The sequence below is a fragment of the Sphaerodactylus townsendi genome, linkage group LG03, assembly GCF_021028975.2.
Source record: "Sphaerodactylus townsendi isolate TG3544 linkage group LG03, MPM_Stown_v2.3, whole genome shotgun sequence".
NCBI classification, from domain to species: Eukaryota; Metazoa; Chordata; class Lepidosauria; order Squamata; family Sphaerodactylidae; genus Sphaerodactylus; species Sphaerodactylus townsendi.
Window position 1 is genome coordinate 70,202,711 of NC_059427.1, and position 17,835 is coordinate 70,220,545.

The 17,835-nt window shown below is 43.6% G+C and overlaps 1 protein-coding gene across 2 annotated transcripts in view; it reads right to left on the bottom strand.

Annotated features, from left to right (window-relative positions):
• Positions 1-17,835, bottom strand: part of SEMA3F (semaphorin 3F) — a 160,555-nt gene that overhangs the window by 12,636 nt on the left and 130,084 nt on the right. For both annotated transcript variants that reach the window (XM_048488213.1, XM_048488215.1), the window contains 6 exons: positions 15,191-15,310; positions 10,138-10,277; positions 9,597-9,711; positions 6,139-6,208; positions 5,162-5,306; positions 2,328-2,550 (listed from right to left, as the gene is read on the bottom strand). In XM_048488213.1, coding sequence (XP_048344170.1) covers positions 2,328-2,550; positions 5,162-5,306; positions 6,139-6,208; positions 9,597-9,711; positions 10,138-10,277; positions 15,191-15,310 — 813 coding nt within the window. The remainder of the gene's footprint in view (positions 1-2,327; positions 2,551-5,161; positions 5,307-6,138; positions 6,209-9,596; positions 9,712-10,137; positions 10,278-15,190; positions 15,311-17,835) is intronic.

Here is a 17,835-nt window from a genome sequence, read left to right on the forward strand (position 1 = left end):
TTTAAATGTGCATATAATGTGCTTTATTGATATATCTTATCATTTTCAGGATGAAAGTCGCCTCTGTTCATGAAAAATATACACATTAGGGCAGTAAACAAAGTCAAGGGCAATAACAGAATTGACCAAAATGGAGAATATTGTAATAATGAGTGAGTTCAATGGCCCTCACAGGGATCAGACAAATATGTGCTTGGGTCGTGCCATAGAAACAAGCTTTTTGGACCTCATAAATTACTGTGCTTTAGAGCAGTTGGTCACAGAGCCAACCCGAACAACTAGAGGTGTAGCAACTCTGTGTAGGCCCCAAGATCTAGTGTAAGATGTAACTGTTGTTGCACAGACTGGGAACTATGACAACAATTCTATTAAGTTCAGTATTCATGTCAACAGAGAGTTGCACTCAAAGCCCAAAAAAATTACTCTTGATTAGATAAGAGGAAACTTTGCTAAAATGAGAGGAGCAGAAAAGTGGTTAGAGAGGAGGCTGGACCTTTGGACCACAAAACATCAAAAGGGTTCTTGAAGAAAGATGGGGAGATGGCAGAGAAAATGAATTAAAATTTTGCTTCTGTTTCCTCTGCTGGGTAGGTATTACCCTGAGCGAGCCCTCCAAGCACATCTGGATCTGAGCCTAACATCACTGCAGATACCTAATCTGGCTTCAATTTCAGCAGATAAAAAGCAGCTATGGTCCAACACTGCCTATTAATGTCAAAAGAAGGAAACTTGGCATAAGTTTTGAAAGCAAGTTTGATTTCATAATAATATTTTAATAGGAGCTGTGTATGCATACAGTAGGAAGTATGTTTTATTCCTGAGACTGTTCTTTAAGACTGCTCTCTAGTCTGGATTCTGCACAGTAGAACAGTTCTGTGCCTATAATGCAGTTCTCATCTTACAGGCTGGTATATCTCTTTTAAGTTTCATGATGAGGGGGAAGATTCATATTGACGTTTAGAACCCCACACCTTGTTATAATCAAACTACCACCCCCACAAAAAAAGAAAAAAAAGAGAAAAAGGAAATAATGTTTCATCAGAACATCAATAACTCGTGTGGCTAGACACATAATTGTTTTTGATAATAATGGCATGAGTTTTGAAACCCACATTATGCTCAGTGTAAAAGACGCCTCTGAAAGGATCCACACAACTGGTTCTTTTCAGTGGTAGACTTTCATCTTCACATATTTCCAGACTCTGTGGATGCAGAGGAAAATGGAAAAAGAAACCTCTTGCCCTGCCCACTGTGCCATCCCTGTCTCCTGTTTGCATTCACAATTAAATGCTGCCTACTGTTCTTTCTTTTCAGAAGGTGTTCCAAATTGATGTGACCATACTACATTCCCTGCTTCTTGCTGGAACAGGAAGCTACCAAGAATGGGAGATTTGTCATACCTATGCGTAGAAAGAAAGAGAAAACTCACTACTGGCTATGACAGGTGGTAGAGGTCTGTGCGCAGCTGCCGAGTACTCTGCAGTGACTTGGGTAGCCTGTCCAACAGCTGAGCAAAAACAGAGCATTTATCAGCTAATAAAATGTTCTGGATCATTCCTGGCCACCTGCTTTGAGATGCTGGTAAGGCTTCTTTGGCTTACTAAGAGGCAACTGCCCTACCTACAGCAGACTAGACTGAGTGAAAGCTGCTTGGCTAGACATCCCCCCCTACCCCCCACCCCCACATTTCTTCTTTACTGTCAAATAATAGCTGATATAATCCCTACATCTCTGAGCTTTACCTATTCAATCTATATTGTTCTCAGATATTTGCACAAAACAGTGAACACACTGTCTGCATTGTCCCATAGGTTTTCAAGAGAGGTACAGGGCCCCTGCTGGCCACATTCAACTTGCTGAATTCTCTTCCACTCACAAGCAAAGATAAAGACAAATCTAGAGCATCTTTCTGGCTGTCACTGAAAACAAAACCTAGGACCTGGTGGAACTTTGGTCAATAGACCAAGGAAGTTATTTTCTTACTATCATAGGGGTCACACAGGGCTTTTCATCCACTCAGGAGTGAATTCTGTTCCTCATATACGGAAAAGGTTGATAGGCACCAATCCACAATAGCCTCTGCTATGAAGGGAAGAACTGAAACTGGAATCTACTGTTGCTATCATTCCCTCTCAAATACTAAATATCACTTGAACAAGTGTCGTTAGAATGAAAGAGATCAGCTAAAGAAAAATACGGCAGAACAGCCCTTGCTGGTGAGTCTTGGGTGGCTACCTCAGTGAACCAACCCATAAAGCTCATCTTCCAGACTTTTGATGTTGGTAAGAAGTGTTTGTTTATTCTCTTCAGTGCACATCAGTGGGTACCTGTGCCCAGGAAAAGCACCTCATAGCGCCCGTCAGCTGCATCCACCTGGTCCACGGCAATGGTTGTGAACTTGTAGTGGACATTGGTCCTCACCACGAGTGGCTGGCGATGTATGGGGTACACACCATTGTACATCATGGGGTGAGTGCGCATGAAATTGATAACCTCGTCAGGGTAATCCTTCGTTGATTTCATCGAAGGAGTGAACGTCCCTCCTGGGCACTGGAAATACAAGAAAGAAATACAAAGCAGACATGCGATACAATATCACAGACAAGATTGTCAACAAGTATACTGCTGTTCTCCAACTTCTCCTGGTGCTGTCAGATGCATATGCTTAGAGTAAGAAACTGGCTGCCAATAGGCTAGATGTGACCCACAGATACTTCCCATGTGGTCTCCACTATAGCCCCTGATTCCAAGGTTTCCCTGATTCCGTTTCTCCCCCTGTGTACTGAAGTTCAATGCAGGGGAGTCAGCAGATGAGATGCACCAGGAGAACACTTTGCCAAGGCCTCTGCTGTCCTTCACTGTGGGGGAGGGGAGGGGACTGAGGAACCTTTCTCCTGTGTATGGCTGATGGGCAAAGAGTGAGTCATTAGGTGGAGTTTGTCCTTCAGATTATGGCTTCAGATAAGGGGTATAAGATCTCTTAACAGTTACCTTGTGCTGGTTTTATATCACTGTTTTATTTTATTTTTAATATTAATTGCTATAAACTGAACTGTTAAAGGTTTATATAGAAACCACAAAACACAACATTCAGACTCGTATTAAGGAGCATGAAAGACACTGTCAGCTTAACCATCCTGAAAAATCTGCAATACTTACTGATTGGTTCCCCATCCTGAGACATTGACAATATATACCCCAATAAACATTCCCTTCTCACTAGACACAGACTTCTCTCTGTGATACACCTCTGAAGATGCCAGCTCCAGATGCAGGCGAAACTTTAGGAACAGGATCTACCAGACCACGGCCACACTGCCCGGAAAACCCACCACATCCAGTTGAACTGTTATAGTCTACAGCCAAAGCAAACAATGAACTAATACACTTCTTTATTGTTCTGTACAATGTTCTATTAAGGAATATCTTTTTAGGCCTTTTGTTTTTGAAAACAGGAAACAGGAATATAGTTTCTAGATTGTTGGGTGTTTAGTAACAATCACACAAACCTCAGAATCTCATGTGATCAAGATGCAATGCTATGAGAGCCAACAACATGTCCCTTGTGCTTTTGGATGCCTCCCCACAGCACAGCCAAGGCCATCTCTTTTTGGCCTTACTAGATATGTGAGCAAAAAAACCCACCAAGGAGTGGCATTCTCCAAGCCAACAAAATGAAGCAATGAGTTTTTCTTATTTCTGTGTATTTTGCCAAGAAGGCAGGGATGCCAGTAAACAGATCCAGGGACCACCAACCTGGAGAGAAAACGCTAATCAGCCTCCCACAAATATCAAGCAGTGGCCAAATATCAAGCAATGGACAGCACTGAAAAGCCTGGCTGTGCTGTGGCAAAGGATATGGATACCAAAGGAGGCTGGAGGATCTGGGTACAGTGCAAAGATGGGGACTGAGAGAGGAATACATTCAAGAAAGGTGTACAAGGAAAGGAACGTAGGGGCAAAGGAAGAGCAGCTGAGCTGGGGGGAGATTTATGCTCAGCAGAGAGAGAAACCCAAGCATTTGAATGCCACCAATAAATCCTTCCAACTGCAACCCAGAGAACTACCAAGGTAAAAGTACAAATGTGCCCAGTAAACTTGATCCACTAGTCCATCTAGCAGTGGCTTCCTAAGTCTCAAGCAGAGGACTTCTGCAACCACACCAGCTGACATCCTTGCATCTGGAGACTTTCTGCATACTGAGCACATCTCTTACCACTGAGCACTGGCTCCAACCCAAGCCTGCTGACTACATGTCATTTTTTTCCTGAATTATTACATTTTAAATATTACTTCATAAGAATACTCATATGAAGCTGTCTCATGAGTCAGACCATTAATATGAAGCACAGCCTGATTCTTATTTTTGAATAAAACTTCATGGACCACAGAATACCTCAAGAGCTAAGAGGCTCGTAACACCCTAGAATTCATTCTGTGGGAATACATTTTTCCATGCATTCCATTATATTTTGCTTTGTGTAGTCCATCTAGCCTAAAAGTGTTGGCAGCAACTTTCCAAGGTATTGGTGTCACACAAAGTATTGTTCATCTGTAACTCAGGCCCTTTCCGCACGGGCGGAATAGAGCACCCCAGGGATGGCAAAAACGCGTTCGCACAGGAGGCCCCCTGGAGCAGTGTGAAGCCACCACTTTAAACTGCACTCATCGAGCGAGGTTTTTGAAAAACGGCATCTTCCCACCAGCCCGGTGCGAACCACACCAGCGGGCCGCCACCACTTTTCCTGTTGCCTTCACTGACCTGCCTGTCCAGCACCGCTCTGGAGGGCTGCAGAGACCCACCCACGCTGCCCTCTGACCCCTGGAGATTGGAGGGCAGCGTGGGCGGGTCCCTGCAGCCTTCCAGAGTGACGCTGGACAGGCAGGTCGGTGGAGGCAATGGACTGGTGTGGCAGATCTGCAGATCTGCGGGGCTCCCCAAGCCTCCACCGGCATAATTTATGCTGGTGGAGCTGCGTTTCTGCTGCGATGTGGAAAGGGCCTCAGTACACATTTTCTCAATACATCTTTTACTGGTTGTACATATATACATATATAACTCTTCTGATGTTGAATGTATCAATGGGTGAGAAAGAGAGCCTCACTTCAGACAAGTGCTGCAGAAGAAAAGTGATTTTCTGGGGGTCTTGCCCACACTTACTGTGCCAGGTCGAGGGTAAGGCATTTTGCCTGTGTAAGGCATCCACTGATAATTGGGGCCTTCCTTGTGGGCAAAAGGTCCATTGAACACCATACGGATGTCTGCCATGGAGTAAACACACACAGCAGAGCCCTTAAATACAGACCTGTGAAAGGATAAAATGACCCATGTTAGTTTCAAAGGTGACTGTCCTGCTTGCATATGAAAACTTTCTGCATCGTTCCATTCTTGTCTGCAATGTATACTCCCAGCAGGTTCTATTGACCTCTTGTCCTTCACAGCTGCAAAGGAGCAATATGCGTCTATGCTCACTCTTGGTTGCTGGCAAGCCCTGGAAATGCCCCTTTTACCTCATATGTGCAATGACATGGACCTTAGAAAGCCAGGGATTTCCTGCCTGGCACAGCACACCAATCCAGCAAGAGGGCGGGGGAGGGGTGGGGGCTGCAGGGTGGAATAAGACAATGCAATTTTGGTGTTCTGTGACCAGCTCCATGCAGCTGTTTCAGAGTTGTTGAGCCATGTTCCCTATGATATAACATTCCAGGATTAGTCACTCTAGCCACATACACTGAGAAACCACACTAGCTGCTTCTTCTTGATCTAACAAAGGACCTGATGCCCTCCTGACCTTCCAGGGGTGTAAACAGATCCTGAAGTGTAATAGGGGGGAAATGCCACCTGCCTTCTTCCCCAGGGGATCAAGTCATCAACTACAGCTGCCACAGTTTATGGGAAAACCCCAAGCTTGGCAAGCAAGCACTTGGGCTGTATTCCCAGCTCTGCCAGGAGATTCCAGAATGGGCCCTTTTCACTTCTTGGCTAGGAAGAAACACAGCAGCATCGTACTGAGCAGCATTTGCTTTCAAACAGTTTCAGCTTCTAAAGTAAGGCAGGGCCAGTGCTTTCAATGTAAAGATGGGATTGTGAAACTATATGAGAGGGTGGATTAAAAATCCTGTCCCCAGAGCACTCACCCAGAAGCAGCAAAAACAGCATAAATGATGGGGTTCTTCACATCCTGGGTCTGTTGGATGAAGACATCCTCTTGAAGAAGAAGAGAGTCAGCATGTAACTAAGGGTTTGGTGGGTGGGGAGGTGATGATGAAAATGGAATTTAATAAAATCCTTGAGATAGTTGAAAGTAACAATATCTAGCATGCAAAAGAACTGAGAAGAAGATCCTGCAGGGGTTGGGCAAGTGGTCAGCTAGATAGGGCTGAAGGTTAAAGACCTTTCCATCCTTTTGTGTCACCTGTTGTCCGTCCTTAGACTGATAATCCCTGTCTAATTTCTTCCTTCTTTTCATAAATTCCTTCCTTCTACCTATCCTTAACCAGCTAGAGGCTCTTAGGTCCCTTCCGCACATGCAGAACAATGCACCTTCAATCCACTCTCAATGCACTTTGCAGCTGGATTTTACTGTGTGGAAAAGCAAAATCCACGTTCAGACAATTGTGAAAGTGGACTGACAGTGTATTATTCTGAATGTACAGAAAGGGCCTTAGTCTCTCAGTTTTTCTATCTGAAATGTAGTTCCTCAACAAACACATAACTTTATCTTTAATCATTGCTTCTCTACAAAACTGGCACTCAGTTGTCAGAGACAACTGAAGTAGAAGTATTTTGCTGAAGCAAACATCATAAGAAATATGGTTGCCACTGCTTTGGGTCTCTTCCTCTGCACTTTCTAGAAATACCCAGTGGACTCCAACATGTAAAGTGCTATTATTCTGCTATACATTTCTTTCACTGCTGAGGTGATTAGATGAAAGGCAGGGGCAAAGACACACAGAGTCGGAGGAGCATATGTTCTGCTCTGCTAGATGTTTCCAGGAAGAGAGGGGAAAGAAACACCCAGTGGCAGCTGCTCTGTACCTATTGTTGCAAGGAGGTACAAAGAATCAAGAGACTAAGAACACTTGAAAAGGCATGCTGGCCCAACCTAGTTAGTGTTTGGGTCAAATCTGTGCAGATGGAGAGTTTTGGCTGACATTTTAAAAATTATGTATGTATGTATGTATGTATGTATGTATGTATGTATGTATGTATGTATGTATGTATGTATGTATGTATGTATGTATGTATGTATGTATGTGTGTGTGTGTGTGTGTGTGTGTGTGTGGGTGTGTGGGTGTGTGGGTGTGTATGTGTGGGTGTGTGTGTGTGTGTGTGCATGTATTTACTTCACTTATACTGTACTTTTCTTCCAAATTGTGACCCAAAGCAGGTTACATTATTATCCTCCAATCTGCCCTCACAACCACAATGCAAGATGGATGAGGCTGAGAGCATGTGACTGGCCCAAGGTCAACCAGCAGGGTTCTACAGCAGAGAGGATCCCCCAGATCCTAGTCTGACACTCTGGGACCCTCTGCCTGCCACCAGATGATCTACCACTGAGCTACACAGCTCTAAAATCTAACAATCACAACTGAAGACATTTGGCTGCACTTTGTTCTTTCTTTCCTGGCCAATGGGAAACCTATATTCCCTCATGAGGCCTGTACAAGAGTGTCAAGAGTGTAACTTTTAATCCAGCTCCAACTGCTCACAGAAGAGAGAGTGGTCAGGAGCCAAAAAACACTGTATCTATCCAATCTCCAGCAGAAGTGAGGGAACCAAAGTATCCTGTGGATCATCTGGTAGTGATTTTGGCAAAATCAAAGTCAAGGATGTATGAGAAGAGCTACAATGATCCCCAACAGATACAATTGTTCACAGGTCACTGAAGCAGCTAAATGCCTCCCTTAGGCAGCTCACACAGCGACCAGCAGCCCCTGAAAGTTCTGGGTTGAGAGGAAGTTGGCAGGCAGCTGCATAGGAGGGTGCTGCTGCTCTGGTCAAGAAAGGGCTCTCTAACCTCAGACATGCCACAGCCAGAGGTCTTCATTTTCTCCTGTCCCAAATGTTTCAAGGCCACAAGCAGGTAAAGCTGGGTCTTTCGGTATGCACCTCATGGGAAACTTTTTTTGGGAAGACTTTTGCAATGAAAGTATACTGCCCAATGACCCAGGACCATTTCTACCCAAAAGTCAGGCTTATAATTCCTTTTCTTTCTTTCTTTCTTTCTTTCTTTCTTTCTTTCTTTCTTTCTTTCTTTCTTTCTTTCTTTCTTTCTTTCTTTCTTTCTTTCTTTCTTTCTTTCTTTCTTTCTTTCTTTCTTTCTTTCTTTCTTCCTTTCTCCCTCCCTCCCTCCCTCCCTCCCTGTTAATCTAATCTCTAAGCAGACATTACTCAGTCTGCCCTATCAGAGAGATGGAAGGCCTTGAGATTCTTTGCCTTGCCTGCTCTCTGACTTTGCCACACTATAAATTAGCTGGATCACAGACTGAACTTTCCTATTACAAAGTAAAACCTGTTAAAAAGTTGGTGATGTGACAGATCATAGAAATCATATTGTATTTTCACCCAGTAGAATTGCAAGCAATAAATGAACTTCTTCCCCACTTTACCCAACGAGCTGCCTTCTCCACATATACACACAATTTTCCATTAATGATAAAGTGTTCACGTAATTGAGGCTATTTTTGAGCAACATCTTCAGTCAATTTCCAGTGAACTCTTATTCACAAGTTTTCCATTATTCATGAGTCCTCAGGGACCCAACAAGGGATATGGAACATCCAGTTCTTAACTTGATCAAGCTTCCACTAAGGCTGAGCCCTGACATCCTGTTTCATTGCCAAGGCTCAGTTCTGGTGCACATCAAGTAATAATACAAGGAAGAGCTGCCTTGGGTGATCACTGAGTACTCCAAACCAATCCCCACCCCTGAATTTAGAGAAAAGAGAGGGCAGTTTGCAGGAGGACTCAAGTTCCGCTATTTCTTCTTCTAGAAATCAAATACTACCCTTGTTTCTAGATGATTTTTGGCCAATTACTTAATTTTGGGAGGCTGCCCTTAATCTCTGATTGAAGCTTGGGAACCAGGAAAGTACAGTGGCACAGTTCCTCCTCCCCCCCCCTCCCCATGAGTATGCAGACCCTCAATAAAAGAGCTGCCATCTAACAATAAAGGATTCTCAGAATTCAAGTGCAGCACTGAATACAAATATGTACAAGCAACATATACTATCCATACACAGAAAAAGACGTAATATTCAAATGTGTAGTGTCTCTAATTGAGAACATTTTTCTAACTTTTGATATAGCTCCTTACCAAACTTTGACTGACATTTGGTGGGTCAATCAGGAGCCAGATAAGATTTCTTGAGGAAAAGGTGAAATCAAGCCACAGACTGTCATTAGGCTAAATGACTAACAAAGCAATACTGTGTAATCTTATTCCAGTCCGTCTCCTGAAAGCAACAGGCAGAAGTGACTTCCTAGATTTGCACTATAAGCCTCCACACCTGAGGCCTCTGTTAAGATGTAATGTGCTGCCTTCCACATTCCCCTTCCCATGCAAAATCTCTGCCCTCACAATACTCACGGAGTTCATCAAAATGTGTTTCAATCCCATCAGGCCCTGGCACAGAACAAATAAGTCGCGCCTTCAGGAATGTACTCCACTTATTAACCAAGCAGCAGTGGCCTCCGTCATCATTCTGCACCAAAAGAAAAGTGTTCTGAGGTGCAGGAAATAAAATATAGTCTACAGCTCCTAGCAACTGTAGCCCAATTACAGTGGAATCAGTGGGGCTTGTGATCAAGTAACATGGTAAGGATTGGGCTGCCAGAGTTACAAGCATTTTATTTAACATTTTCCTGCAGGGGAACCATATGGAACAGGAGTAAAGTATGAGTGCTGATTGAACAGGAATGCCCAGTTGTTCCAGGCCTCAGCAGTTTCTAACAGGAGACAATACAGGAAGTGCAAGAGATAGCAGAAGCACTGACAGTAGTGGAGCTGAAAGCAATCATGACTTTATGGCCTTTCACAACAGATGTGGGTACTCTACAGAAGAGTCCAGGTTTAAGTGATGAACAGGGAGAGTCTAGCAATACCCAGTCCCATTTTTTTCAGCACATACCAGGCAAATGCGACCAATGCGGGAGTAGACAACAGGGCTCTGTGGGGCGTCAGTGGATTTCTCTCGGAAGAAGAAGTAGAGCTTGTCATCATTTCGCTCAGCGCTGTCTGGGATGAGCTGTGCATGGACAAATGCTGGATCTGTAATGATAAGTTAAATGGAGAACATGGCCAGTGTGCACATACATTCTTTCCAGCCTCCAGAGCTTCCAGGGTTGAGGGTTTTGCAGACCCTTCTGGGGCTACAACAGGGGCCAGAAGGTGGAACAGGTCACCTGTCCACAGATTGCTTCATCTCCATCTCCATTGGACAAGGTCACATCTTGTCCCTCAGTGAGGCTGCTTCCTCACCCCAACTCCTATTCCAAGTATGAACTTGGTCCTAACAGACAAATCATTGCCAGGTGAAAGAATTGCCTCTAATCCCTGTTATAGTATTATTCCTCCAGCAGATTTAGTATGGAACATGGGATCGGCTCCCTTGGAAAAGGTTCCCATGTGCATTATGGAGGTGATTTTTTATTTTTGTCAATTCCACTCATTCCTTAGCATCTTTTCCACTCCCCCTTCATCCTGCTCCTGGGGGAGAGGGACACTTCCCCAGGAGCAGTACTTTAGGCTGCAGTGGGAGAAAAGAGGCAGGAACGTTACACTTCTGTGCATGTCATACAGAATACAACCCACGTTGACTTCTCAACGTATGAAGCAATTTTCTTCACAGCATTGTCCGAAATATGTTTCTTTTCCCCAAGGGCATTTTTTGATTGAAAAGTAGTTTAGAGTAAGTTCTTGCGTGCACAGCCTTCGTTTTATGCTTACAACAATACAGTACATTTACAGAGTTCTGGGCCACCCTCTAATGGCTCCTTTGAACAGTTTAACGTTTCCTTTCCCTTCTGAACTGTTAAAAAGCACCACTACTCATCAACTTGCTACAAAAGACTGGAACAGGACAGTCCCTCTAAAATAAGTCTTGGCTGTTTAGTTCAGGGCTGACATCCTACCAAGTCTGTGCTGATTAATCCTTGGCAAAAGCAGATAGACCATAAAGATGACTGGGGAAAATGCTGGTGGTCTGATGACTTGGGGGTCTGCCCCTTATCCCAGGACCCAAACATAAGGTGGCCCTCATTCCAGGTGGGATGCCTGCCAACTGTCACCATGAGCTGGCAGCCTGACCCCAGCACAAGGTGGAAATGAGTTGCCTGGCCTGGTCCTGTCCAGCAAAGGATGCATCTGGTCAAGTACCATATGAGCTGGGGCTGGCTGGGCAGGCTCTTCCCCTCTTTCGGGGGTGGGGGGAGAGTGAAGCATTTTTTCCTTCCCAGTCCACCTTTGATTCTGGAGATCTGTTTATGATAGCACAGTAAATTGTCAGCTCGGGCAATCAAATCAAGACCAACATGCAGTTAAGAAGTAATCGCATGACAAATGTCTAAATGTGCTCAACGTATTTATTTTGCTGTTTTAACATTTTAGATTATACCATATAGCCCAAAAGCTGGGCCCCAGAGTGACTTTAAAAATGTTAAAATACATAGAATGAAAACTATAAGAACAAAATGCAGGAGCCTATGAAGAAACCAACCAAGCTCACTTGCAGGGTCACTCAAGATCAGCTCATGAAAGTACCAGGCATCCGCTGGAAGCTTGCTTCTTCAGTTTACAGTGGCTCATGGCCCATGGGAAGTAGGTCCCAAGGTATTTATCATGGCATATGAATTCTGCAGCTTCTGTTTCTGCATACAAGCCCCATGACCTGCTCCAATTAAACAACTTGGGGACTGAGTCAGCCAGGAGCACTCACTGACCTGGCCAGTTGCATAACCACATCCTAGATCAGTCTTTCCCCAGTCTAAAATCTAGCTGCTGGTGTTTTTCCCTTGATTCCAATAGTGAAGTCTTTCCATGGAGCACTGATAAAAAGGGAAAAGGATTCGCTGAAAAGTAGGGTTATATGCACCACTGCATTGTCTAGAACACTTGGGAAACAACCCCCTGCGTAAATTAACACTTCCTTGCACAAGAAAGACTTCACATGCTCTTTTAGCACCCCCAATAAAAGCTGTTCCTTATCACTTCTCACCCTATCATGATGCGACCTTCTTTGATGCTAGGTGTTGTCTGCACTAAAGCTATTTTTTAAAGGATGTAGTGGGTTGTTCTGAACCACAGGCCCAAGCTAGAAAATCCAATCTTAATGTAAGCTATTTGAAAAGACTGCTGCAAGTACTCTATGTATTTGATGAGCTAAGCCTTTGTCTACTGAGCTGGATCCCTGAGCTCTATTCCTTGTATCACCTCATTTGTAACATACAATGAGGCAGCTTAGAATTCTTGACTTGCTGAGTGGGATCTACCTGAAGAAGGCAGATAAAAACAAAAGCCACAGTTTGGGGAATTAGCGTTTGGCTTCCTAAAGCTATAAGGCAGAGTTCTCAAATTTTATGGAACTTCACTGTGCCAACTTCCTAGGCCTTCCATGTCCCCTCAGGAGTTTAGCAATCTCCCTGAACACACTACCTTCGATTTTCCTTTGTGTTATTTTCCCAGTTCCCACACATTCACATTGTAAGCAGTTTTGTCTCTCTCTCTCACAAACACATACATTCACACACACAAACATCAGTTTCAACATCCCCAGCTCCTACATATTCTTTTCCATGTGTTCTTTATCTGCAGCTGAAGGTAACTAGACCTGTAAACAGCTAATAATACAACCCCACTCATCCATTTTAGCCATTCAAGTGGGGTTGTGACCCACATTTTTGAGAAACTGTGAGCATTACTTCTAAGCCTGTCACCCATCTTCACAGAAATATTGCCCTCTCCCTCCAGTTTCAGAAATACCACTGTTAGGTTTATGTGATTACAAGAACACCTGTCAAAAGCTTTCCTAAGAATATTTGGGAGTTGTTATAATTTGATGATATGTCACAGTTTTCACCAGAGTCACCCCTACTGAAAAACTGCAAGGAGGCAAATGGTGCCTCTTAAAATCCAGCATTTACTTACATAGACAGCTCTGTTCAGGTTACTAAAATCACATCTTCCTAAACATGATCCCCAACCTTAGTTTACTCAGCTGTTTTTGCTGCTCCAGAACAGCTGGAAGTGCAACTAAGACCTTCTCTCATTGGATCCCATCCCTCGATGCATGCAGGAGGCAAGAGGGCAGAAGATAAAATGCCCTGGATCAGTTATCAGAAATGACAAGAATATAAACTTGCCCTTCACCACCAACTGTGTGTAAAAAATAATGCCAAGAACCAAATGCTTTTGAATGAACAAAAAGGGGATGCATATTTGAACCATGAAATTAAGAGAAGGAAACAACTATTCAGACATTGGCACACTTCTGAAATAACCATAGGGCAGGATAAAGGTTATGTAAAAATAAATTCTCACAGTGAATATTTCCTTCTCTGGAGAGAAACTCTCAAACATAGTCTCTGTATACGCATCTTCAGATCAAACAACCAGTGAACACATAGAGTCTAATTCAGCTTTCTCACTTACTTCACTGCTCGCCCCTCAGCATTGGTGGGGCTGAAATTCTCTATTGCTGGTGGGAATATAATAGAATAATAGAGTAGGAAGGGGTGACACAGGTCATCTAGTCCAACCCCCTCCTCAGTGAAAGATCAGCCTAGAGAATCCCTGGCAAGTGTTTGTCCAGCTGTTGCTTGAAGACAGTCAATGAGGGGGAGCTTACCACCTCCCTATGCAACTGATTCTACTGTTGAACAACTGTTACCATATAGACACAGGTTTTTCAAACACAGTCATGAATTTGGCTCACTCCACCTCCCACCACTTCTATCTTACTGTATTTTTCCCTACTATCCAGATGGCACCTTTCTGCCTGTAATTTAAACCCACTGTTGCAAGTTCTATCCTCTGCTGCCAACAGGAACATCTCACTGCCTTCCTTTAAGTGAAAACCCTTCAAATACTTAAAGAGAGCAATCATGTTTCCCCTCAACCTCATCTTTTCCAGACTAAACATTCCTAACAGCCTTTCCTCATTGGGCTTGGTCTTCAAAATCACACCATGATGTCGATCCCACAGTAGAGAATCTGATTTAGACTCTTGGTTTGCTGTGGGCTGGACTGAAAGTGTGGGCAAGAGACAGTGTATGTACTTGCAAGTGGCAACCGAGGTATAAAAATGGCTTGAAGGACTGAAAAGTTATGCCACATGAAAAGGACAACTGTAGAAGTGTCTGGAAATTATCATGGGAATTTTTAGCTGAGGACACAATTAGACTCACAGAACCCTAGGAAGAAAAGGGGTGGAGATCCAGAGAGCTAGAGGACAATATTCCCAGCCACAATGGCGCTACTTTGCCCTAGCCTTTCAATAAGCCAGACTTGAGCAGTCATTGTGGAATAGTGTGCATTCACTGAAATAAATAATTGGGAGGTGGGTTAGTACTCCATCTAGCACAGTGGTTCTCAACCTGGGGGTTGCGACCCCTTTGGGGATTGAACGGCCCTTTCACAGGGGTCGCCTAAGACTCTCTGCATCAGTGTTCTCCATCTGTAAAATTGATAAATGTTAGGGTTGGGGGTCACCACAACATGAGGAGCTGTATTAAAGGGTTGTGGCATTAGGAAGGTTGAGAACCACTGCTCTAGCACAATGTATTTTACATACTGCCTCTTACCATGCAGTCTGATAACTCTGGCTCATTCCGCACATGCAGAATAATGCACTTTCAAACTGCTTTCAATTCTCTTTGAAGCTGTGTGGAATGGCAAAATCCACTTGCAAACAGTTGTGAAAGTGGTTTGAAAATGCATTATTTTGCGTGTGCGGAAGGGGCCTATGACTTCCTATCATATAACAAGAGCATTCTGAAGCTGTGAAAGAGATGACATCCACAAGTGAACTTCTGCTGCTTTTAAACAAAGGATATAACATTTCATGTAAGCTAAACCCTACACCAAGTTCCAGTTTTTAGTGCATGGTAAATGCACTAGACATAAAGATTGTAAAGTACACAGCTTTTCATTCTCAGAACTCTAAGCATTGCTACCCCCTCACTTACCATTCAGCCAGCGTGAGTTGTACTGGTCAGTTCTCATGGCAGTCTGCTTGCCCATGGTGCGGAAGATGGCAGCATCGGTGCCCATGAAGTCAATGTAGACACCTGCATAGAGTTCTTCATCTGTGGGTAAAGGAAGAGATCAGCAAAGAATGGAGAACTGTTCTCCAGAATAGCAAATTGCAACTGCTTAAGGATATGATGGTAAGCAGTATTGCACCTACAGTTGGAAATGAAATATGAAATCGCATTTACCCAGAATTCCCATCCATACACTACTGGTCCAACTGAGGGAGGGTTCAGAAAAAAACCACACGATGAGTCCATATTATTTTGCTTGGGTCGTTTTGGAGAGGATGGGATGTTTTTTCCATGGCACCAGTCCAAGCAAAGTAGATTCTCAGCAGCATTGGACATGACGTTGACAAAAGGGCAACAAGAAATGAAAGTAACCCAAGTTGCTTTTTCCTGTACTCGCTCTCTCCCCCCCCACCCCCTGCCCCCCACCCCACAAAGAGATATGAATCATGAAATCATGCAGCTCCCCATAAGGCAAGTTGATATATTTCAAGCACTAGTGACAGAGACCAGCTTTTTCTGCACAACACAAATAAAACATCTTGCAGACTTTTAAAAAAGAATCCTTTTTGCTTTTTTTGTCTGCTTAGCATGGAAAAATAAAGTGTTTCAGCCCACAACAGTTCTTTCACCCACCATTTTGTGTTGCTGCAGGGATCCTCCATGCCTCCTGCATTTGCTGAGTGATTCCCATGGATGTTTTCTCAGCTGGCATCAGTGTTTAAAAAACATGAATAAACTTAGTTTTGCCTGGTGGTTCTGTGCATGTGTCATTTTCCCATTTTTTCCAATGAGGTATCTTCGAAACTACGAAGACATGATATGAGAATTGGCAATATGTGCATATTTTGAGTCTCCTTAGCTCCAAAGAAATCTCATTGGGGAAAAAATGGAAAAACAACTTGTGTATGGAATCGTGAGGCAAAACTACTTTTATTCATGTACTTTAAACACTGATTACAGGCAGCCATAATGCCGGCTGAGAAAACATCTGTGGGAATCACTTAGCAAATAGTGAGTAGCATGAAGAATTCCTAAAGCAGCTCAAAATGAAAGCGGAAGCTTTAAAATTGGGAGGGAAAAATAAAATGTTTCCTGCTTTCTATACAGCAAGCAGGAAACAGTTTCAAAACAGTTTCAGGAAAAAAGTCACCAGTTTAGCATTTTCAGAAGAAAACGTCTTGAGCACAAATAAAACACGGGGGGTGGGGGGGTGCTGTGCAGAATTCCATCCCAAAACGCTTGTATTTCCATTCTGAAAATGTTTTATGTGTGATGTGCAGAAAAAGCCTCTCTGTTTCCAGACAAGATTTTATTCTTGTCCACAATCATACAGAATAGTGGAGGGGGGGGGGGGGGGAAGCAAATCTTAGCCTTCTCCAGAACCCTTTATTTCAGGCAACAACAACCTCAGGCATATTGGCTGCCCCTCACACATTAGGAAGTTTAAAGGGGAGGGGGTCTAAGATTACTTTCTTTTCTACCCATATGTTATTTTGACCAAAACAATAACAGCAGCAACAACACCCAAACACACAGCCTTTTCTGTTCTAGTCTACTAGCATTACTCCTAATCATCATGGACAAGCTGAGGAGAAAGAAGGAGAGGAAACAGGCCTCACTGCCTCATTCTGCTGCCTTGACTACTGCTACTAAGTACATGATTGGAACTCTCTTTACTGGAGGTGAAACAACAGGAAAGCAGAAGAATCATATTACATTTTCTCACTATTACTCTTAATTGGGAATACACAAGAACTGTTATATAAGTCATTTTTCAACTGAGCAATCTTGAATTGTCTTGTATTTGTAAGCCAGATGTTAGTTTGTGTGAGGTGCCAGTGCTTCCTGTTCTCCCTGTCATCATCGGTGCAACCAAGACAACATGGTGTGTGTGTGTGCAGGAATGAGCATTTAATTTATTTAAAATTATTTAAAAAGCTATGTAGAAGGGTAAGAACAAGGTTGCACTTACTTGTAACTGTTGTTCATTCAGTGGTACTCTTTGCAGACACACATTTGAGACTGCTGAGATGCAGGCTGGCCATGGAACATCATCTTGCAAGTTTCTAGAAGGATCTAGCTAAAAGTGCTCCCCTTTCCCTCGGGAATGGAGCCTGAGCACTTTTCCTGCCCAAAGGTCTTATGACTGGGGGTGGGGGTGGGGACTCCACCCCTCAGTTCTCCAGCCGTTGCCACGAGAAGACCTCGATGAGAAAACACAACCACTATGAAAATATCAGACCACCTGTTATGGGAATGAAGAGAGGGTTGTGTTTCTACACAGACTGCTACTGGATGAACAACAGTTACAGGTCAATGCAACCCTGTTCTTCATCCGCATGATCTCTGTGCAGCCCCACATTTAGGAGAATAGCAACCTCCCTCATCTATTTGAACAGTAATATTGCTCTCCCTACAGCTGCTTCTCTTCTGGAGTCTATGTCCACTGCATAAGGCTTCACAAAAGTCGTGGAGGAAGACCACTTGACAAACATCTCCAATGTCGACAGATGTGTTGGAAGTGGCAGAGGTAGTTTGGGCCCATGTGGAGTGCGCCCTAATGGAAA